The sequence below is a fragment of the Fusarium falciforme genome, chromosome 9, assembly GCF_026873545.1.
Source record: "Fusarium falciforme chromosome 9, complete sequence".
Classification (NCBI taxonomy): Eukaryota; Fungi; Ascomycota; class Sordariomycetes; order Hypocreales; family Nectriaceae; genus Fusarium; species Fusarium falciforme.
The window spans coordinates 3,269,969-3,292,926 of NC_070552.1; the positions used below are offsets into that span (position 1 = coordinate 3,269,969).

Consider the following 22,958-nt stretch of genomic DNA (forward strand, 5'->3'; position numbering starts at 1 on the left):
CGCAATGAACACGCCGGGACGCGTTCCTGATATTATAGCAGTTCAGGATCCTCCTTCGAATGTTCCGTGGCTGGGGTGTCACCCCTACAATGTGGACTTCCGCTCGGAGAGACCGCTTCTCGAAGGTGACAATCCTAATGAGCAAAAGGATGCTACCAAGCACGTGCCCCTGACTAAAGTGTGCTTCTATGTTCACATTTCCATCCCAAAGGAACATTGGAGTGTGGTATACCATGAGAAGGACAACAACAATCTCGCTGCCACGCTGCACCTATCAACCCCGGCGGGCCAGGTGGCCATTCATAACATCTACAACCTGGATAGGAAAGCAAACGTTGCCCAATTCATTGAGGACACGACAGCTTCTCGGCGCGACATCATCGTGGGCGACTTCAACCTTCATCATCCGCAGTGGGCTGGCCGGCTCTTCAAGCCAAAGTCCAACTGTTCCAAGGCCAATCACCTGCATGACGGTATGCTAGGGGCCAAGATGCGATGCGTCACGAAGCCAGGGACGGTCACGTACACCCGTGGAGAGGGTGTCCGTAAATATGTGTCATGCATTGACCTCACATTCATCAGTGAGGAAATGGCCCCTCGGTTTTTGAGCTGCGCCGTCCAAAAGATTGCCTCTTGGAAACAGTCGGACCATCGCCCAATCCAGACGTTATTGGACATTGGGGTCTTCAGAGATGAGACAAAACGCTTCCTCTGGAAGAAGACCCCGAAGGAACGGTACCTGGCCGCCATAGCCGATGCCCTGAAACAACTTCAATTCCCCAAGCCCAAGACGCGTGAGCAACTCGATGCACTCGCCGCCGCAATCCGCGATGTCCTCCTCAACGTCGTCCAAGAATGCGTGCCGACACGTTTAGCGTTCCCGTTGAAACCGCCGGTCAGGCCTCCGAGCGCTGCCGCGCGATCAGTGCTGCAAAACGAAGGGCTTCCCACGGTCATGCCCAAGCCACGAAAAGGTCGCAGATGGGGTCGGTACTGGAATCGGTGGGCTCACAGAGTCATCGGGGGTGGACCCAAGGAGAGGAACGAAAGCTGGCGTCGTTTCGTGCCTGACAGGACCAAGAACCCACGCGGCGTGCATCACATAGCTAGGCTGGCCAAGCGAATATGCCAACCCAAGGACAAGGCTCGCATCCCAACCCTCCAATCCAACGGCGTCACTTACTCGACCGAAGATGAGAAGGGATCCTGCTTGAGGAACAGCATGTGGCCCGAGACTAGCGATGGCGAGTCTGCGCCCGAACTTCAGCCTCCCGACTTGGGCCCGTCTTGGATGGAGCACCACGCCGACCAATCCTTGACGGAAGAGGAAGTGGACCGGATTATCCGGGACCTGTCAACCTGCAAGGCCGCAGGAAACGACGGGATCGCCAACGAAGCTCTCAAGATGGCCCGTGTCCAGCTCGTCCCCGTCCTCACCAAATTGTTCCAATCCTGCCTCGAGCTCTCCCACCACCCCGACATCTTCAAACACGCCATCACTGTCATTCTCCCCAAGGAAGAGAAGAAGACGTATAGCGATCCAAAGAGTTGGCGGCCTATTGCGCTTCTACCGTCTCTGGGGAAGTTGCTAGAGAAGATCATGGCGGATCGTCTCAGGGATCTGGCCATGGCGCACAACCTCCTCCCCGGTTCGCAGTACGGTGCTGCTGGAAAATCGACTTCCCACGCCGTCCAAGACCTTCTTCATCCTGTCTATCAAGCTTGGACAAGGAAGACGAGGAAGAGGGTCAGGAGAAAGATGGTGAGGATGGTGAGAAAAGCAACATTGATGGGTCTCGACATCTCGGCTGCCTTCGACAACATTGCAAGGGCAAAGCTCCTCGAAATCTTGGTTCAGAAGCGCTTGCCCAGGTGGATCATCATGTTCGTCTGGTCATTTCTTTCCAACCGCAGCACAGTCCTGAAGATGCCCGGCAGCACTACAGACTCGTTCTTTGTGAATATTGGCATCCCGCAGGGCTCTCGTAAGCATCCTACCCCTCCTTCTTCCGCCACAGTTTAGCTAACAAAGAGTCTAGCGCTTTCACCCATCCTGTTCCTCTTTTTCGCAGCACCCATTCTTGAGCAGATCAACAAGACAACCAGCAACAGCGTCACCATCTACACATTCGCCTATGTGGATGACACCTACCTGCTGGCAGTCTCGAACTCATACATCGACAACTGCAAAAGGTTGGAGCAGGTCCACGGCGACATCCTCAGCTGGGCTGGGCCAGCCGGTGTTGCATTTTCGCCACACAAGTACAACGTGATGCACTTCAAGCATCCCAGGAGCAAGGACCCTGACTGCAAACTTCTTCCAAAGATCACTGGACTCGACAACCCGAACGAGTGCCTCAAAACCAAGATGAAGATTCTTGGAGTCACCGTGGACCACCGATTGAGGTGGGACGACCACATTGAACAGGTAAGCCACACTAGTCTGGCTGTATTTGACCATATTTGAGCTGACGGCCGATGTTAGATCGAGAAGAAGGTCAACAGGCAGTTGAAGTACCTGCGGCGCATATCGGGGAGCATCTGGGGTCTGAAGCTCAAAGATGCTCGGCAAATCTACTTGACCAAGATCCGCCCTACCATTTCTTATGCTTGTGCTGCATGGTTTGTCTTCAGCCCTAACCAGAGGCTGAATTGGGCATTGAACGGCAAAAACATCGCACGGCTGGAGCGGCTACAGTACAGTTGCCTCAAGAAAGTTTCTGGTGCACTTAGCAACTGCAGCGCCCGCGTTCTTGAGAAAGAGCTCAACATTGAGCACATCCGTGTCTATCTCTACCGGCTCATGCTATCTCACCGGGCCAAGTCACTGCAAGTGCTGGATCGACCCCCATATGTTAGCCCCGTTCATGTGTCCCCCAAGTCCCCCATCTTAGCCGCTCATCCGTGTCAACTCCTTGACCGGGAAGCACAGGATCTATGTGGCAGCGCCTGGCAGCGAGTTGCGCGAAACCTGGGCGGCGATGCAAAGAAGTTGGCGGCCAAGTGGCTTGACCCAAAGACACGGAAAGACGCCATCGCCAAGTGCGCGAAGCAGGACGCTGCCAAAAGAAGCTCCGAACTCTGGAACGACTACCGCCGGAAGCGAGCAATGAAGCATCCAGAGCATCAATTTCCCCGAGCCCTGGTTGAAGATTGGGATCCCAAGAGCCTCCAATACTACAAGGGCTTGACTCGTGCTCAAAGCACTAAGCTGCTACAATGCAGGACCGAGTTTATTGGACTGAACCACTTTCTGCATGGGAGGAAGGTACGTATCCTTCACGGAGGAAGGAGAATACCCACATCTGACTTTGTCTTCTTAGCTGGCGACTTCTGCCGCCTGTTCATGCGGATACCCCAAACAAACCGTCTTCCACATGTTTGTACAATGTGAAGACTTGAGAGCCGCGAGGATCCTGTTGAGATCAAGGCTAGGACACACCAACTTCAAGAGGTTGATGACAGAAGAGGGTGCTGTCGTGTCTGACTGGGCCATTACCTTCTTCAACCTCGGCCAGTTTGTGTGGCCTCGCCTGGATTCTCAATTCAGGGCCCAAGCGGACGAACGTACAACCTCCCGCTGAGGGAGGACATTATTGTTGAAATTACTGTTGAAATTACTGTCATTCGCAGTAGGTACAGCCCCTGACTCGAGGTTCCATCTCTAACGATCCCGCAGCATTCACACGAGCCAAGATGTACGCATCATGCATTTGACCGGATGGGTTTGATCAATTAAACCTATCCCTTGAGTTGTGTTAAACCTCCCGCCAGGTCACGGCAGGGGGTTACAGCCAATTAAAATACGCCATATCAAAGATACCTATTCCCCCCCCTAATTTAGCCTATAATAGAAGTACCAGCAATCTCTTAAGTTATAAATCGCTACATTATACTACTTATATCCCCAAATTAATTAGCGCCTTTTTTTATTATAGCTTACTAGCGCTAAAGGCCTCCTTATACTTTTTAACCTTAGTTACCTTAATTAAAGCCCCTTATAAGTAAGGCAATCCGACTTTTTACCTCTTTAGATATATTTATATTATATCATAGGCGTAAATTTATCCCTGGCTTAGAATACCTACCTTAATTAGCTCTATAGATAAAAGGCCTTAAAGACCTTATTATAAAGGCATTCCCTTTATTTCTTTTAGTTAATATAATAGCTCTAAGCTAGCTACCTATATAGCTATAAGAAGAAGCTATTTATAAGGACTATATCTAATAAGAAGGTCTAAGTAATAGCCTATTAAGCGCCCTGGTAGATAAGATAATTATAGCCTAGATATAACCTCTTTTAGTTATCTTAGTTAATATAATTTATTTTATTATTATAGGAAGTGGTAATAATAGGGATTAATATAAGCTTAATTAGCTTGCTACTAAAAAAGTATTATATTAGCTATATTATTAGGGTCTTTATTAATAGTTTTTTCTTTTAATAATTATATCTCTTATTATTAATAAAAATAATTAAAAGAAATAATATAAAAGTATTATCCTTCTAAGCGATCTAATTAACCTAGAGAAAAAAAAGATAATTTATTAGCTAAATTATAAGGAAGAATATTAAGTCTTTTTACCTAATTATCTATTATTAGGATAACCTTAATCTTATTAAATTAAAACCCTAATTTCCTTGCCTTATTAGCCTTTTTAGTATCTATAAGACCTTTATAAATACTATAATTAGGCTAAGCTATATTAATTATATTATAGCTATATTAATAAAGGGAGTAAAAAAGGTTTAGTAATAAAAAGAGGTTATTTATAAAGATATAATATATTAACTCTAATAATAGGTAAATAAGGGTAATAATAATACTTTAGGTAAAGTTTAATATTATAATCTTATCCCTAGCTTTTATAATAATATAAATAACTTCCTTAACCTTATTAACCTTATTAAGAGCCCTTTATTAGCTATTTTTTTCCTTATTTTTTTTCCTCCCTTATTATAATACTAGCTTTTTCCTCTTAATATTAACTAAGTTATATTTTATACTAAGCTAATATTAAATCTACTTTATAAAAAGGCCTAGTTAGATAGCTATCTAGACTTTAATATAACAATCATGTGTTTCCTAAGGGATAAACTAGTCATACTGGGTTTATATTAGCAGAGAGTACTAGGCATAGTCTAAGTAATAGAGGGTATAAGTTACATCTAGTAATATACTTAAGGTATTAAGTATAACTAAGTTATATTAATAGCTAAGGTAGCTATTATATAAGAAAGTATAATAAATATATTTTATATACTTAGGGGGTTTACCTTAATTACTTATTCCCGAGAGGTTAATTAAAGTAATTATATAAGTAATTATAGGTAATTATAAAGTAATTACTATAATCGCTTAGCTCCTAGGGGTAATTATATTATAATTAATAAGTAACTATAGGTCCTTTATTAGTTATATAATAAGTATTTTATTAGGTTATAATATAATATCTCCCCTCTATTAAGTCTTATCCTTAAGGCCTATAAAGTTAGTCGCCTAACTTTTTTTAATTTATTAAAACTTCTTTCCCTAAATATTCTAGTAATACTAATAATATACTAAAAATAAAATCTTAATCTACTATATGCTATTACTATCTATTTAAACTAATTAAGGAAATAGGCTTTAAAGTTATACCTTATTTAAATTATACCTAGAAATATCTATAATATAAGATACTTAAGGGCATATCTTATTATTTAGAGTATATTTATTAAGGCTATACTTATAATAGTTTAAGAGTATTAGTTTTTACTAGTAAGTATAGTTCGCCTTAGTGCTTCTTTTTCTTACTAACCTATCTAATAGTATCCTATCTTATAGCTAAGAAGTATTATCTTAAGCTTAAAGAGGAAAGGGCCGAGGAAGAGCTAATTACCCTATAATAATAAGTAAATAAGTAGCTCTCTCGCCTAATATATTTATATCGCTAGAAGAAATAGATCTATAAGCGGGGTATAATAATAATATATTAGGGTCTAAACTCTTTAGATAAGTTAGATAAGGCTAAGAGGGTAGAGTTAGAGGCTATAGTAGTTACTTAGCTTATTAGTGCTATAGATACTATTAATTAGAATATTATTTTTATTTCTTTTTTTAATATTATTAATAGAAGTCTTTTAAAAGGTATTATATATTAATAAGGTATTTTAATAGCTCTTATATATTTTCTAAGTCTAAGTAGTCTTTTTATTTAATAAAATATATTATTTTATTATTAATTTTATCTATATCGAGGATAATCTCTATAATATATTCCTCTAGTTTATTAACTTCTATTTCTAGTTTATTACTAGTTTTAACTTAGATAGTTTTTTCTATTAATTTAAGTAATAAAATATAAATAATTAAGTAGAGCTTAACTTTTAGTAATAAGTCTAGTTTATAGTTATTTTCTAAGATTTTTTATTTAATCTTATATAATCTAATATATTTATAGTTAAGTTTTTTATTTTATTATTTTATCTTAATATTTTTTATTATAAAATAAACTATATCTCCCTCTAAAAAAATTAATCCCTTAATTCTTTTCTTATTAGTATATTTTATTATTTTATTTCTAATAAATTTAAGTTTTATTTATATTTCTTTATATAGGTTTTTTAATTAATTACTAATAAGGATTACTTTAGGGTTAATAATAATATCTTATATTTAGTAATATATATCTAGTATAAATCTAAAATTAGCATAGACTAATATAATCTTTATGCTTTTATTTATAGCTATATTATAGGCTAGCTAGGTAGCTAATAGCTTCTTAACTTAATTAGTTTATTTATAGTTAATATAGCATTAAAGGTATTATTCTAGTATTTAGTTTATATATTTTATTTATCTATTTATCTCCTTATAATATATAATAAAGAGTTTATAATTAATTTTTAAGTATCTTATAAGGCTTTGCTAGAATTTTAAAGTAAATAATAATCCTTAATTTATAATAATTTTAAGTAATATATTATATATTTTAGCGATATAGAAGTAGAAAAGGTAGATAAATTCTTTTATTATTATTAATTCTTTATAGGGTATAAAATAAGAAAATTTTATAAGTCTATTTATAATAATAAAAATACTATTATAAAAGTTTCTAGTAGCTAGTTCTTTTAATAGGGGTAATTTTATAATAAAATCTATAGTAATTAAGTCCTATAGTTATTATATAACTAAGAGTAGTTATAGTTTTCTATAAGGTTTATAATATTATGCCTTAGTTTTTATATAAAGGTTATATTAGTTAATAATAATTAAAATAATCTTTTTTATATTAGGGAAAATAAATATTATTTTAATTTATTTTAAGGTTTTATTAATTTCTTAGTATTTATATAATAAGTAATTATATATTTCGCGTATAAGTTTACAGCATAGTTTGTCTAGGACTTATTATTTATTAGGTTTTTTATTATCTAAGAGTTATTTATTATATTTTTAAATTTATTTTAAGAGTAGATTACCTTATTCTATAGTATAAGTTATATTAATAATTTAGTAGGGTATTTCTATAACCCTATCCTATTTATAGGTAATAAGTTTAGTATTAGGGTTATAATTTATATAGTTTTATATCTATTATTTGATTTTTTATTTAAACTAGTTATTATTATAGATATAGTTTATTTATTTAAATATTAGCTAGTAGTTTTTATTATAAGGAAATAAGTTATAGTAGTATTAGAAAATTAGTTTAAATACTTTATTAGGGATAATAATTCCTCTATAAAATATAAGGAGTCTATCTTTTCTTTAGTTATACCCTCGTGCATAGTCTATAAAATTAATAACGTACTTGATAAGCGAGCGACGCAGTCAAGCGAGCGACGCACTTTTCCCTCTTACATCTAACTTTTTATTTAATCAATTGATTCCTAACCACAAAATATATCATAGTCGAATATTAAGGCTAGAACCCTTCTTGCCCTTCAAGCTCTTTAAAATAATCCAAATCTAAGCATCCGAAAGGCTACAAAGACTTACTAGGTCTCTGAGCCAAGGCTATATCGGCGACGAAATAGCATTCAAGCTCGACTTAATACTATCCCCAAATCACGCAAATTATCAGATCTAGAGGAAGATATCCTTATTCACTTTATTCTCAACCTAGATTCGCGAGGATTTCCCCCATGGCTATATGGTGTGAAAGAAATAGCTAATTAATTGCTTGCCGACCGCGATGCGCCACTAGTTGGCACGCATTAGGCTTATAACTTCATTAAGCGGCACCCTAACCTTAAGATACGTTTCTTTCGTAAATACGACTACTATAGAGCTAAATGCGAAGACCTAACGATTATCCGCGATTAGTTTCGGCTTATGGCGAACACAATCGCGAAGTACGGCATCCAATCAGATGATATCTATAACTTTGACGAGACTAGCTTTCTTATAGGTATGATTATAAGCGGAATAGTTATCATAGGTGCAGAAAGGCATTCAAAGCCGAAATCAGTGCAGCCTGGAAACCAGGAATAGATTACGGTCATTTAGGCGATCAATGCAGAAGGCTAGGCGATCCAGCCGTTTATCATCGGTGCGGGCCAATATCACCTCGCTAATTAGTACTAAGAAAGCAACCTCCCGGGCAATTAGGCTATTGCGATGACCCAAAATGGCTAGACCGATAATAAGACTAGTCTCGAGTGGCTTAAGCACTTTGACCGATGTATAACTAATCGATTAATTAGTTCTTATCGTCTCTTAATCCTTAATGGCCATAAAAGTTACTACTCTATTGAATTTAAGAGATATTATGAGGAAAAGAAGATTATCTGGCTTTGTATACTACCTTATTCGTCTTACCTTCTCTAGCCCCTTAACGTCGGGTACTTTAGCGTGTTAAAGAAGGCTTATGGTCGAGAAATAGAGCATCTAATTAGATGCTTTATAATTCATGTTTTAAAGACTAAGTTCTTTCCGGCCTTCTACGCCGCATACGAGGCCACTATGACAGAAAGAAATATTAGGGGGGCTTTTAAAGGAGCTAGTCTTATTCCCCTTAACCTAGAAACTGTGGTCTTAAAGCTTAATATTTAGCTATAGACGCCAACGCCGGTTAAGGAGGCAGCTAAACCATCGACCCCTTAGGCTTCAAAAACCCCAAAGACTATGCTTAAGGCCTAATCTTAGTCTAAATACCTTAAAAGACGGATTAGAAGGCACCAAAGTAGCTCTCCAGAGTTAATTCTTAAAGCATTAAAGTCTCTTACGAAGGGAACAAAGGCAGTTATGCATGAGATGGCTCTCGTGAGGGCAGAGGTCTAAGACCTTCGATAGGCAAATAAGATACTAAGCCGGCGCCGGAGGGCAAAAAGGACTAGATTAAAGAAAAGAGGGGTAATAACGGTAGAGAAAGGAAGGCAAGTAATTGATCAAATGGATATCGATGCGCAGGTAGTGGCCGAATCGTCGAGGAGTAGTGGTCGAGGAAGGTCGGTCGGACTAGGTATTCGGCGCTGTGGTGTCTGCGGCAAGCCCGGGCATAATGCAAGGACCTATCAGGTAGTAATTAAGACATCTAGGGAAGAGTATAGTAAGTAGTTTTAATTGATTAGATGGTTTATGGTGTTTTTATTGCGATTACTATAGAGGAGGTTAAAAAAAGTGCGTCACTCGCTTGACTGCGTCGCTCGCTTATTAAGTACATTAATTTATTTTCTATAGCCTCTAATAAGCTAAAGGTATTTTAATAGAGGTATTAGCCTATTATCCCGCTTAGTATTAATAGTCTTTTCTTAATATCCTTTATATTAATATATTTTTCCTTTTATTTTATTTTTAAGGTTATAGTTATTATAGTATTATTATATAGCTTTAGTTATCTCTTTTAGATTACTATAATATATAACTTAGTAGTAGTAATAATTAAAAATAGCTTAAAGTACTTTATTAAGGATAGAGATCTTTTCTTTATATATCTAGACTTTATCGCTTTATTATTAATATCCTTATATATACTTAATAAAGTCTATAACTAGTTATTTATATTTTCTAATAAATATAAGGTATTCTAGTAAAGGTATTAGCTTTTATATTTACTTAATAAACTTCTATTTAAGGTATCCTTTTAATATAAAATATAAAAGTTATCTCTTAGCTTTAATCTTCTTAGTATCTAGGTTAGGTTATTAGCTAATAATATCTACCCTATTATTCTTTATTCCTTTAATATAGATAATAATATAATTAAATTCTAAAAGGTATTTAATATATTATAGTTATTATCTACTAAGTTCTTAGGTTTTTATAAAGTAAGTAATATTCTTATAATTTATATATACCTTAATCTAATACTTATTTCTAAGAAGATAATATTAAAATTCCCTAAAAGTATTAATAATTATAAGGAATTCTTTATTATAGATAAGGTAATTAAGCTCTACTCTATATAGCTTATAAGAGTAAAACGCAATAGGATATAAAAGTCCTTTATTATCTTATTATCTAATCTAGGTGCCTAGCATAAAGTCTAAGATATCTATTTTAAGTTTAATTTATTAAGATAGGTTAAATATCTTAAATACTAGCTTACTTAAGATAAGTTCCTTAATCTAATTAAAAGCTTTCTTAGTCTTAGCTCTAAATAGAAAGGTTTTATTTTTCTTTATAAGTTTAGTTAATAGTGCTATAATCTTCTTAAATTATTTAAGGAATTTATAATAGTAATTAATAAAACTAAGAAAGGCTTATACTTCCTTAATATTAGTTAATTCCTTTTAGTCCTTAATTACTAAGATCTTCTTAGGGTCTATATATATCTTATTATAAGAGATAATATATCTAAGGAATTCTACCTCTAAGGTATAGAATTTGCTTTTCTTAGGTTCTATTAATAACTTAGTATCTTATAGTATTTATAATACCTTATAGATATATTCTATATATTTTTTTTTTATTTTAAAAAAGATAAGGATATTATCTAGGTAATATATAATAAATATATCTAGATATTCTTATAATATATTATTAATTATTTATTAGAATATAATAAGTATATTTATAAGTCTAAAAGGCATAATAAGATACTTAAATAGTCTATACTTAGTATAAAAAGTAGTTTTCTATTTATATCTTGCTTTAATTTAAATAAGGTTATAGGCCCCTTTAAGGTTAAATATAGTGAAATATTTTATATTAAAAAATTAATCTTTTAACTTATTAATAAGAGGTAATAATATATAATTCTTAATTATAATAGTATTAAGTATTTTAAAGTTAATATAGAGTTAGAGCTTTTTATTTTTCTTTAGGATAAATATAATAAGGTATTTAATAAATAACTTATTTTCCTTAATATATTCTTTTTATAATATATCTTTAATATATTTTTTTAATATTAATAATTATATTTTATTAAGTAGATAGAATTTATTAAAGCTAGGTTATTTCTTATTAATAAACTTAATTTTAAGGTTATAATATATATATTCTAATAGACTTATTTTAAGTTTTTCTATAAAGAGTTTCTTATAAATATAATATTATAATAAAATATTTTTAAGTTATTTTTCTTTTAGTATTTTCTTAACTTATTCTAGGTTTTTTTTTAATTTATAAAATTATTTTATAATATATATAATTATTTATTAATTTTATTATTTCTATTTATTATAGTATTTATGCTATATTTCTTTAGGTAAAGAGGTATCTTATATTTACCTTTACTTAGCTTCTCTAATATCTTTAGTAAAAGTTTAAGATCTCTTATCTAAGTTATTATTTATTATAAAGGGTATTTTATTATTAAAAAAAAGCACCTAGCTAATTCTTTAGTTAAAATATAAATTAAATTAGTATAATTATAAGTACCTAAGCATAAAATTATAGTACTTATTAGGTATAATATTAAATAATATCCCTTAGTTTTTTCTTTTAATAAAAACTTTAAGGTAATTAATCTTATAGTTAATAACTTTATTATTATAATTAAAAGGGGTTCCTTTTAGGTTAATAACTAAATAAGGCATTTATTTATACCTCTATAGTAGCTTAAGCTTATTTATTATTACTAGGTTAAAGTAATTTTACTTAGCTTTATTATTTATTAAAGTATTTAATTATTTTCCCTTAATTTATACTTTTAATTCTAGGTATTATCGCTTATATGCTTTATTTATAGAATATAAGGCTTTTTATAATAATATATTCCTATATTTATCTATTTACTACCCTATATTAGATAAGCTATCTAGTTTTTTAATATTATATAGCTAAAATAATTAAACTTATATTTACTATTAGTATAAGCCTTATAGTTATATATATCGTCTTAGCTATATAGCTAATCCTAGTATTACTATTCTTACTTAGCTCTTAGGTTTTTTTTATCTTCTTAGCTAATTATTTTTTATTAGTCCTTAATTTTATAAGTAATTTATTTTTTTTCTTAAATAGTATAATATAATTCTAAGAAATATTATATATTTATAATACTAATAGATTTATACTAATATATTACTTTATAACCCTTTATTTTATATTATAGGTAAGGTTTATTATTTAGCTAGTATAATAATATAATAAGGAAGTAATCTTATTTTTATTTCTCTTTCTAGTAGGTTTTATACTAATAATATTAATATAATATTTAAGAGATATTAATATACTCTTAGTATATTAGGTATATTCTTATATTATTTTATAGGTTAAAAAATATTTTTAGATATTAGGGGTTTTTAGCTAACTCTTAGTAATAGGCTTAAATATAGATTTCTTACTTATTTACTATATCTATATACTTCTATATAGTCTAGATATATCTCTCTCTTAGGCTATTTTAATACTTATTATTATTCTCATTATATAGTTAGGGGTAATCTTCCTCTTTTTATAATTCTTTATTGCTCTTTTAGGGCTTCTTAGGGCGCCCTTAGTATAATTCTTTTTATAACTTCTAGGCATTATACTTAAACTTAGTTTAGTTAATATTACTATTATTTACTTTAGTAACCTAATTATTATATAGTAGTTTATTATATTAATTTATTTTTTATTATTTATAGATTTTATTATATTCTTAAGATACCTTAATTTAATACTAGGGGCATAGGGTATAATTATATTATATAGGATTATTCTATTAGTAGTCCCTGTGATAGACTATCGCGGGTATATAGGTCTATTTATTATATCTTATAATCTATTTCTAATAATTAAATCCCTCTATAGTAGCTTCCTAAAAGTTAGCTTATTTACTTACTAATAATAGTAGTTATTAGGCTAAGGCTAATGCTATAGGTTCTTTTATTCTAAGTTCTATGCGTCTGGTTATAGCGAGGGTTTATTGCTATAGGAGGCTATCTAGGTTTCCCTTCCTATCGTCTAGTTCTAATAATAGGTTTTATATATCTAGGTCGGTAAGGTATAATTAATAGACCTTTGGGGGTTTAATTAGTTTATAGAGTTACTCCTTCGTGATATTATTAATTATATAATTATTAATAGCTTATTTTTCTATTAGGTAGGCGGCTTAGTAGGGTATAGTAACTTCTCTAGGTTAGAGCCTTATTTTATTATATCCTTATTATGCTATTCTAAGTGTTTTAGTAATATAGATAGCTATCTAGGGGTTATTATCCTAGTTAGTCGTATTTAGGCGCTTTTTACCTTTTAGGAGGTTTTATTATAGCTTTAGTTAATAGTATTTCTCCTTAATATCTTATTATTTTTTATAGTATTTACTAGCCTTATAACCCTTCTTATAGTAATAATAATATTTAATATCTTTATTATCCTTCTAGGCTACTCTAAGTTCTATAGATCTTATATAAGTTTTATAAAATATATTACCCTTAGCTTATTCCCTTTTTTAGGATTAATTAGTATTATTTTTATTGCCTTAGATTTATCCTTTATTAGATTTCTCTATATATTATTTAAATTATTAATTATTAATCTTAATAGCTATATCGATATAGTCCTAGAGGTTATTAGGTTTTTTTATTTTATAGAGTTTATTTTTAATCTTATCTTTAAGTCCCTTATAAAATATAATTTAGAGAGTACTTATTTCTTAGTTAAAGAATAAGGTAATCTATATAAACTCGGCTATATAGGTTAAGGCGGCCTTTATTTATTATAAGTTCTTAAGTTTTTATATAACTTATTATTCTTTATTAATAGTTTTAAAGTTCTATTTAATTATATTTTTAAAATTTTTATATTTAGTAAAAAAGAATTAGGTTTCCTTAGTGGGCTTATTTCTAAGAAAATTATATAGCTTAGGCTTAAACTAAGTAAGTGCGCTACCTATAAGATATCTACTAGTATATAAGACCTTACTTTTAGCGCTAGCTATTTAAGTAGGGAAGTATTATTAATATGCCCTAAGGGATATAAGAAATATCTTAATATAGATAGCTTATCTATTAAATAGCTCTAGGTCCTTAGGCTTAATAATTTTATTAATATCTTTATAGGTTATATTAGTAGTATTATATTTAAATATTAGGCTACTAAGGTTATAGATCTATTATTATGCTAGATTATTCTACTAGGCTTAGAGTATAATAAGTTAATTAATTTAGTCCTATTATTTATTAATAGTTTATTAGTATTATTATTACTATTATTTTATAGCTTAGTAGAAATGTTCTTATATATTATTTATAAATACTTCTATACTTATAAGTTATTCTTAGGTAATCTTAGTATTATTTTATATATTATCTAAGAGGTTATTATACTAGGTAGTTAGGTAATTATATTTATTCCTAAGTTTATAGACTTTATCCTTATGTGAGGCTAGGATAATATGTTCCTTATTATTATTATCTATATCTATCGGGATATTAGGTTCCTCTGGCTTAATTATGGGCTATCCCTATTAGGGGGTAATAAGTAGCTTATTGCGAGAGGTAGAGAGTAATTTAGTATTAGGTGCCATAGTAATAATATTACTTAGAGTATATAGTATATTATTAAATAAGAGCTATTAATATATAATAATTATATATTTCCTAAGGGATAAACTAGTTATACTAGGTTTATATTAGCAGAGAATATTAGGCATAGTCTAAGTAATAGAGGGTATAAGTTACATCTAGTAATATACTTAAGGTATTAAATATAACTAAGTTATATTAATAGCTAAGGTAGTTATTATATAAGAAAGTATAATAAGTATATTTTATATACTTAGGGGGTTTACCTTAATTACTTATTCCCGAGAGGTTAATTAAAGTAATTATATAGGTAATTATAGGTAATTATAAAGTGATTACTGTAATTACTTAGCTCCCAGGGGTAATCACATTATAATTAATAGGTAACTATAGGTCCTTTGTTAGTTATATGACAAGTGTTTTATCAGGTCGTAACATTTAAGGCCTATATTAATAGGCTTATTAGGGATATATATAACTTACTTATTCTTTTTAATATATTAAATTATACTTTTATTTATAATAAGATATAAGCCTAGATTATAATACTTTATTATTATAAATTAAATATATTAAGATTATAGCTTAATATATTAAAAAATAATAAGAAAGTTATTATTATTAATAAATTTAATATAATTAAAAAGCTAAAAGTAATAATAAAGAAATTAAAATTAGTTATAAGTTATAAACTTAATAATTAAGTATTTAAGCTATTAATCCTCTAGCTAAGGGGTCTTCTAATAGTCTTAAATTATTATTTTACTATAAACCCCTATATAAATAAGGATCCTAAGCTAAATATATATTTTTATAGTAATAATTAGCTTCTAAGTATAAAAGTATAACCTTTTTATTATTTTATATTCTTAACTATTAATAATATTACTTTAAAGTAAGCTATTAACCTAATTATTAATATATTTAACCTAGGTATTAACTAGGGAAATAGGTATAAAGTATTAGAAAAGTAATAATAGGCTTTAAGGTAGCTTATTAATAAGTAGCTTTTATTATAGTACCTTAAAGGGTTAAAAATTAAAGCCTTAATTTTTAATAGCTAAAAAAGCTAGTCTCTAAGTATTATTACCCTTATACTCTTAACGGCTATTATCTTTATTAATAAAGCTATTATTATTATATATATTAAATGCCTCCGCTAATATCTCTATAAGTATTAATTAAGAAGCTATTAATTAATTTAAAATAATTTATAGGGTAATAAAAGCAGAATTAATTAATAACGCATTATTATATTCCCCTTATATACCTCCTGACAAATAGGGGGATATAGGGCTCGGTATGGCCGGGAGGCTTAACATAACTCAAGGGATAGACTTTCATCTGCCGCCGAGGTAAGCGCCCTATGCTCCACCTAGAGATTTTTCCGCATCACCTTGCTTAACAAGGCAGTTTCAGTCCGGCGCCGAGCCCCGGCGCCGACTCTTTTTAGGTTTGGTAGGTAACTTACAGTAGCGATGTGCCGCACCAAAGCAAGTCAGCTCTGACATTGATCCCATTAGCAGAACTCCGACGCCGACTCCGGGAACCGATCCCTCCGAAGTATGTTCCAAGGCTCCCATTTCCGTTTTGATGTTATTTTTTGCTGATTCGTGATAGACCTATGACGCCGATAACCCCCATTTCCCAACAGTGAGAGATTCGCCACTTTCCATCCCCTTGTACAGACTCCCTAACTCAAGCTCACTGCAGCAGTTGCGCCTGCAGCTACGTGGCCAGATCCTGGCTGGCCAGTATGATCCCCTCCCATGGTCAAAACTACATGTTGTGTTGCTAATTAAGGTTACAAGCAGCAAGACTTCTTCGATCCTCTCAGTAAGACCCCACACCATCGATACACAAACCCATCTAACCAAATGCCAGTTTGGCGGTGCGGAAGGTCTTCACGGTCATTACGAGCGTCATGACCCACGCCCCGTGGTAAGTAGGATTCCAAGATTGAAAAAGAAAATAGTTATTAACTTATAGTCTAGCCGCTTGTTGTCTTGCAAGTCCTTGAGGAATTTGGCGTCTTCGCCGACGGGATCTTCCCCTTCCTCTAGCTTCTTTTTAAGAGCCCCCAATAAGGAAAGCTCTTTTCTAACGAAGTCGAACCTTCCATTGGTATCATAACCAGGTGGAAAGAGGCCAGGCAGAAGAAGGATATTGCAACCGAAGATCACGAGTTGTTAGTACAAATTCTTTTGCCTTTGACCCAATGCCGATGCTTACTTTCTCTAGCAACCAGCATCAGTTTGCTATATCGCGTGCTTATCTCAATGCTCTTAAGGCCGCTGTCTGATATTATCACTCGTAGCCTATTATGTGTGCTTTTTGCGCCCTTGCGAAGCTTGCGGACCTCCTCGGCAAGGTCATCTTGGTCGTATTGAAAGGCATGCCGATAGGCATTGGCCGCGCTGCTTTGATCGTTTGGTTGAAGGTCTCTGCGGAAAGGTAAGCATTGGTTGATTTCTGAGCTCATTAATAACTTATTAATGGATACAAAGCAGCCATCGTGATCTCCTTGACGTGTTGTTGACCAGTTGACCGGTCGTTGATTGGTTAACTGGTTGGTTGTGGTGGTTGTTGTTGGTTGTGGTTGAACCTCCTCTCACGAGGATAACGGAAGCGGTAAGTCTATGTTTCTAATCTCCGTTCTTTCCATTGAGATTAATATTAACTTGCAGTGATCCTTCAAGATTTTGACCTCTTCGAGTGGTCGAGAATTGCGATTGGAAGGTTGACGTTGGAGGGGAGAGCTGCTACGTGAAGGGGTTAGTATGTGCCGCCCCGTCTGATTTGCAAACTTGAATGCTGATGTCTAAGCTTTTGTAAGGATTTTAACCTCTTCAGTTGGTCAAGATGCAAGCTGTTCATTATGAACAGAGCTGGCTTCAGCGCGTCATTGAAGCTATCGATGATTGCGTGGATAAACCTTATTGATTTGAGCCTATTGAGACCTCTGGCTTTGGGTATAGAGCCTTTACTGTTGAAACTACTGAGATATTGATTGAGATACTTTGATCCCCATTTTAGGTGGCATAAAGTGATATAATAATAAACTATGATACCCCATAAACTCATTGTGTTCTCTTATGCATCTTGTCTCGTTGTGCTGGTGATGCTGTGAGGCCTCTGGTTCAAGGTTTCGGCCAGAGTCCATCCATGACTCATACCCCTGCCCACACCACCACCTCCGGCTCCCCATTCACCTATAAAACCACCTGTCCCCCACCAGGTTCCACCCACCCACTGGCACGAAGACCAAGCACCTCCACCAAGATCAACACCATGGCGAGCCTCGTTACCCTCCCACCCGAAATACGGGAGAAAATCTTTCAGTACTATTTCCAAGTCGACGGAGGATATGTTTTTGATGGTGATTCCGAAAAGCTTACCACCGCTGATAACAACCCAATCGACCTCTCTCTCATGTACACCTGCCGCTCAGTTGCCAACGACACCAAGAACATGCCGCTCGCTATCAACACCATCACCTTCTCGACACTTTACCGCGAGGAGTGGAGGGGTCTGGCTGGCTGCTTCAACTACGTCTGCACCTACTACAGCTTGCTCGAGGCGGATTTGGTGGTACGCCTCGCTCGATTCATGACTCCCGATATGTACTCCCAGCTTGCCCTAAAATTTCCGACACTTGTGCCACAGATTCAAAAGGAGTCAAGGTACCACAAACATTGTCTGGACAACTATGAAACTGGAAGATGGCACAGTTTCTCCGATTCCGAGTCCGAGTCCGAGTCCGAGTCCGGCTCCGAGGGAAACCGGGATGCCATTTTCAGCCCCGACTCCGACTCTGAGGAAGATAAGACTGACCCCTCCGAGGGTGGTTATGAATGGCGTCATGGGCGATATGCACCAAGCTATCGCTTTGGGTATGAACATCTGGCGCTGGCATCCTCGATCGATTGTTATGATGGCCTCGGGTCGATAGACCATGGCCCTAGTGGGCATCCTCTGAGGCCGGAGTGGGTCGGAGGCTCTTGGGCGATTCAGGCAGCCATGTCCTACTGCCTGCGACTCCTTGCGGAAAAGGAACCCGCTGAATTCGCTAGATTGGTCTTTGGGGCTCTTCCAGGATGGATGGGCACTTGTCCAGCTCATGAACTTCTGGATCTTCGGTTTGATCCCTGGGCTATTCCCTCGCAGCCAGAAGTAGCGAAGGCGACAAGCCGTTTCAAGGCTGATGACGCTTGGAAGCTCTTGGAGCCCTGGTACTACACGCCATCGAGGGCGTACAATCCACCTAGAGTATACGACCAATTGCATACACCAAGGGGTGTCCGCTGCCGAGAAAAGATTCGGTTTTCGGCTGCCGCTACCGCCATTCGCTTTCTTCAGCGTCTTCCAACCACTCAGCGCCTACAAATCCGGAACTTGGTGTTATACGAGGACCACCCGTCTGTGGGCACCCCATCAACTCATGTTCAGGGCTTGGCACCCTTCTTCAAGGAGAATCCACGGCTTCGAGTTGTACGTCGTGTCAGTGTGCTGGGTTGTATTGAGGGAAGGCTCGGTGACCCGAACCTCGCGGCTCAGTTCTTACAAGCAGAGAAGGATGGAAGAACTGAAGACCGCAGGAACGTGGATCTCATAACTTTCCCTTGGAGGGTAGCTGAGTGGCTGGTCGATGCCCTCGCCGTGACCAGTGTGGGCATCCCCGCCGAGTCCTTCACCTTCATCTTGGAAGCAGGCCCGCACGCCGACTTTTGCACCGACGTATTTCAGCAGGCCATCCACCGTGACATCGCCTGGAATAGGGCGTACAACGCATGCATCGACCGCGGCTTGGTGGTGCGTAAGCGAGGCCAAAAAGGGCATCTCTTGATAGACGAGGGATTGGAGGAAGCCATCGGGCACTTGTTGAACCAAACTTCGTTTCTTCGAAGTGATTTCAACCCGGGTCATCCATGGAACTTTGAAAACCTGGTTGAGGAGACAAAACACCTCGATTATCTTCACTGGCAATTGAAGTGGGCCTACCGCGAGCCTCGGAAGCTGGAATTGCCTCCTACACTAGACATTGCGAGGCTGTACTCCGACAACTTCGAAGTTCAGACTGAAGAGGACTATCTCTAGCTGGAACAGTGTAGGGAGGGCGACAGGCAATCGATCTCAGGAAATTATGTCGGGACTTGGGCATTGTTGACATCAAAGACGAGCCGGCCTATCGAAGGGAGGTGGAATGCATTGGAACCAAGACGCATGTAGGTAAGTTTGACCAAGGTAGGTATATTAGTGTTGAGGTTACTTCGATGACGTTTAACTCCTTGAATTGACCACGAAAACGGGCAATGCGCATGGGGTAGGATGCAGAGAGTTGTTCTCATTCACGTAGACTTCCTAAGAAATTCCCCGACCCTCGGTTCCATTCTTCCATGAAAGGCAGCCTCAATGATATGTAATGCGTCTGCGTTCCCCATAAATATGGGATAAGCGGAGGCCTGGTCCTCTGCTATGACTCGGGCATTTCGGCAACACTGGGATTACAAAAGGCTTACGACCTTGATATAACAGAAGAAGACAGACAGTGAAGAAGAATAAAATACATCCACCGCGTTGCCCCTCCTACAGACACGAACAACCTGCCTCCCTACCCTCAGTAGTGGACTCAGGTAATACTCAAAGAGTCAAACTATTCCTCCCACTTCCTCTTGGGGGACACTGGGATGATTTTCACTGCTCCACCCCCCTCCATGAGAGCCGACAGTCGCTCTTTCGCCTGTCCTATATCGTTGTAGACGATCTCGGACGGGTCGGCAGCACTAGATGACGACTTGCCCGCTTCGTCAACTATGTCGCTGCTGCCAAAGGTGTTTTCTTGAGTGTCAGAAAACGTTTCAGTGGCCTGTCCTTCACTATGGCGGGCCTTCTTTGCTGGCGGCGGCTCCTGGTGCCCAGGCTCAGCATCGAGTACTGTCCTGGATTGAGGCATAGTTTCAGGCTCAAATGCCGTGGTAGTTGCGGACTCGGATGTAATTGCAGTTGTGGGCTCGGGCGCCATGGTAATTTCAGGCTCGGGTGTAAGAGCGGTCTCGGGCTCGGGCGCCATGACGATGGCGGACTCAGATGTTGTTGCAGTCTCGGGCTCAGACGCCGCGACAGTTACGAGCTCGGGTATAGTAGCGATTTCGGGCTCGGGCGCCGTGACAGTCTCGGGCTCGGGTGTTGCGGCAGCTTCAAACGTGTGCTCAACCGCAAGCTGCGCCGGAGCTTCAGGCTCGCCGTAGGCAAAGTTGAACGCTTCTCGATAGGAGTGAAAGCCGCGATCTAAAGTCAAGTGGTTAGCTGTCAGAGTTCTGGGAACTGGAACTCTTGTCCACCAGAACTAGCTGACATCGAATACTTACAGCACTGACCAGAGTATCCGGAGACTTGCTCAGCACAGTCGCTCCAATCGGTAAACACGCCAATCTGGCGGCCAATTCGAACGCCATAATGGGTGTAAGGCCGGCGTGCCATGTTTAAGCCGTTTATCCCAAGGACGAGACGGTTTGGGTTGACGGTTAGAAATTGAGAGAATTGCTCCTAGAAGTTCTGAAAGCAAACAGGTTGAACAGCGAGATGGGAAAGAAAGTGGTGAGGAGTGTAATCATGTGAATAGGAGTCTAGGGAAGCTGACTTTATTAGGGGAAATACGAATACTTTATACACCGCGGTATCACACCCAAGAAGGACGGCTTGCTAGATGCTGTTCTGTCCTTGCTGGCTTTCGAGAGTCCAGGAGGTGGACGATGACCGAGGGCGCAATTTCCACAGTCAGCTCAGGATGGCCGTATGAAAGATGCTAGCTAATCACGCCAATGGGAACAACAGCAACCCCTTGCTTGAGTGACAGAGAATTGGACTTGCGGTTTCTAATGTTCCGTCAACTTCTACGGCGTATCGTTTCTTCCCCAGCCGTCAGCCTACCTCGCATGGGCCTTGCATGAGAATGAGGACCCTTGAATGAAAGCCTAGAGCGTTCCAGCCCTTTTGCCACCCACTAGTGCTATATGTGGGTCCCTATTTTCCCCACCTTGTCCTCTTTTGGTCTCGTCGCCGGCACCACCGCTGCTACGTCAAAGGTTGCCCCCATCGACAAGATTATTACTGCAATATTTTGGTAAGGGTTTTCTTCGTTGCCTGGGTTGATGCCCACTTTTGAAAAGAGGGTTGTCATTATCATTAACAACCCAAATGATTCGATTATGGCTTGTCTAGCGAGACCGCTCCACTGTTGGAACTTCCAGTAACTCATTTTGAGGTCACCGTGTTGGCAGCAAAACGCTTGATCCGGCAATGGAACCGAAGGATGGCGAACCAGCTTTTGCTCTTTTGCAGCTTGTTGAAATCCACAGATCTTTCTCTTGTTAGTAGTCACACAATTGCACTGAGCCTCACCACTTAGGATTGCTTGAATGGCCCAAGTATATGAGTACAACCGTGTCGTTTTTCTCTCTGTCTCTTTTTCTTTTCTTTCAAGCCTTTCCTAAGTAAGGTCTAGCCAAGATTGCGAATGGCGCCAATAACAATTCTGACTTTGTCAGATTTCTCCTCGTCAAAATCGTAACAAAGAGAGTTGGTGAACACTCGGAATCATTCCATGAAACAAGAAGAATTGATCGATTTGTGGTTCCAGTCCAATTTCATGCCACCCAACTATATCGTGGCCTCGCCGTTATCTTGGCACAAGCATGGTCCAGTGTGAACCTCCCATGGGACGCAACAGAAGCTTTCCAGAGCCGGGTCATCCTGAAAGGCTGAGGGCCTAGCCCTGGGACTTTTCGTTGTTCGTCTGCCTGATGATTTGTCCTGTTGCAAATACCCTTTAACTATTTTCAAAGTGCAACTTACCGAACTGACGGGCATCTGCTCCCGCTGGCATCATTTCAACAGAACACGTAGCCTTGTTCAAAAAGGAGGACAACCATTAAACTGGGTCCAGAGAAAGGAGAGTATGCATCTTGCCAGATGCGTCCTAGCAAGCATATAGGACGGGATTGTTAGGCGGTTATCTTCGGAGTTCATGGCATGTGGAATTGGCCTTTTGCCCACTCACTCTTCAGTTCTT

At 36.8% G+C, this 22,958-nt stretch overlaps 3 protein-coding genes across 3 annotated transcripts; 2 read left to right on the plus strand and 1 right to left on the minus strand.

Moving 5' to 3' along the window:
• Positions 1 to 4: 4 nt before the first annotated feature.
• Positions 5 to 3,584, plus strand: NCS54_01192200 (Zinc knuckle; the record flags this gene model as incomplete). Its single annotated transcript, XM_053157178.1, has 4 exons — positions 5 to 1,985; positions 2,040 to 2,428; positions 2,486 to 3,268; positions 3,324 to 3,584. 4 exons carry the CDS (start codon positions 5 to 7, stop codon positions 3,582 to 3,584), a joined length of 3,414 nt encoding a protein of 1,137 aa, XP_053013153.1.
• A 14,576-nt stretch (positions 3,585 to 18,160) lies between these two features.
• On the plus strand, positions 18,161 to 19,984 carry NCS54_01192300 (Hypothetical protein; the record flags this gene model as incomplete). Its single annotated transcript, XM_053157179.1, has 1 exon — positions 18,161 to 19,984. The coding sequence occupies exon 1, from the start codon at positions 18,179 to 18,181 to the stop codon at positions 19,982 to 19,984; it is 1,806 nt and encodes a 601-aa protein (XP_053013154.1). The 5' UTR covers positions 18,161 to 18,178.
• A 556-nt stretch (positions 19,985 to 20,540) lies between these two features.
• On the minus strand, positions 20,541 to 21,367 carry NCS54_01192400 (Cauli-VI domain-containing protein; the record flags this gene model as incomplete). The annotated part of the gene is made up of 2 exons (XM_053157180.1): positions 20,541 to 21,175; positions 21,256 to 21,367. The coding sequence occupies 2 exons, from the start codon at positions 21,365 to 21,367 to the stop codon at positions 20,541 to 20,543; spliced, it is 747 nt and encodes a 248-aa protein (XP_053013155.1).
• Between the last annotated feature and the right edge of the window lie 1,591 nt (positions 21,368 to 22,958).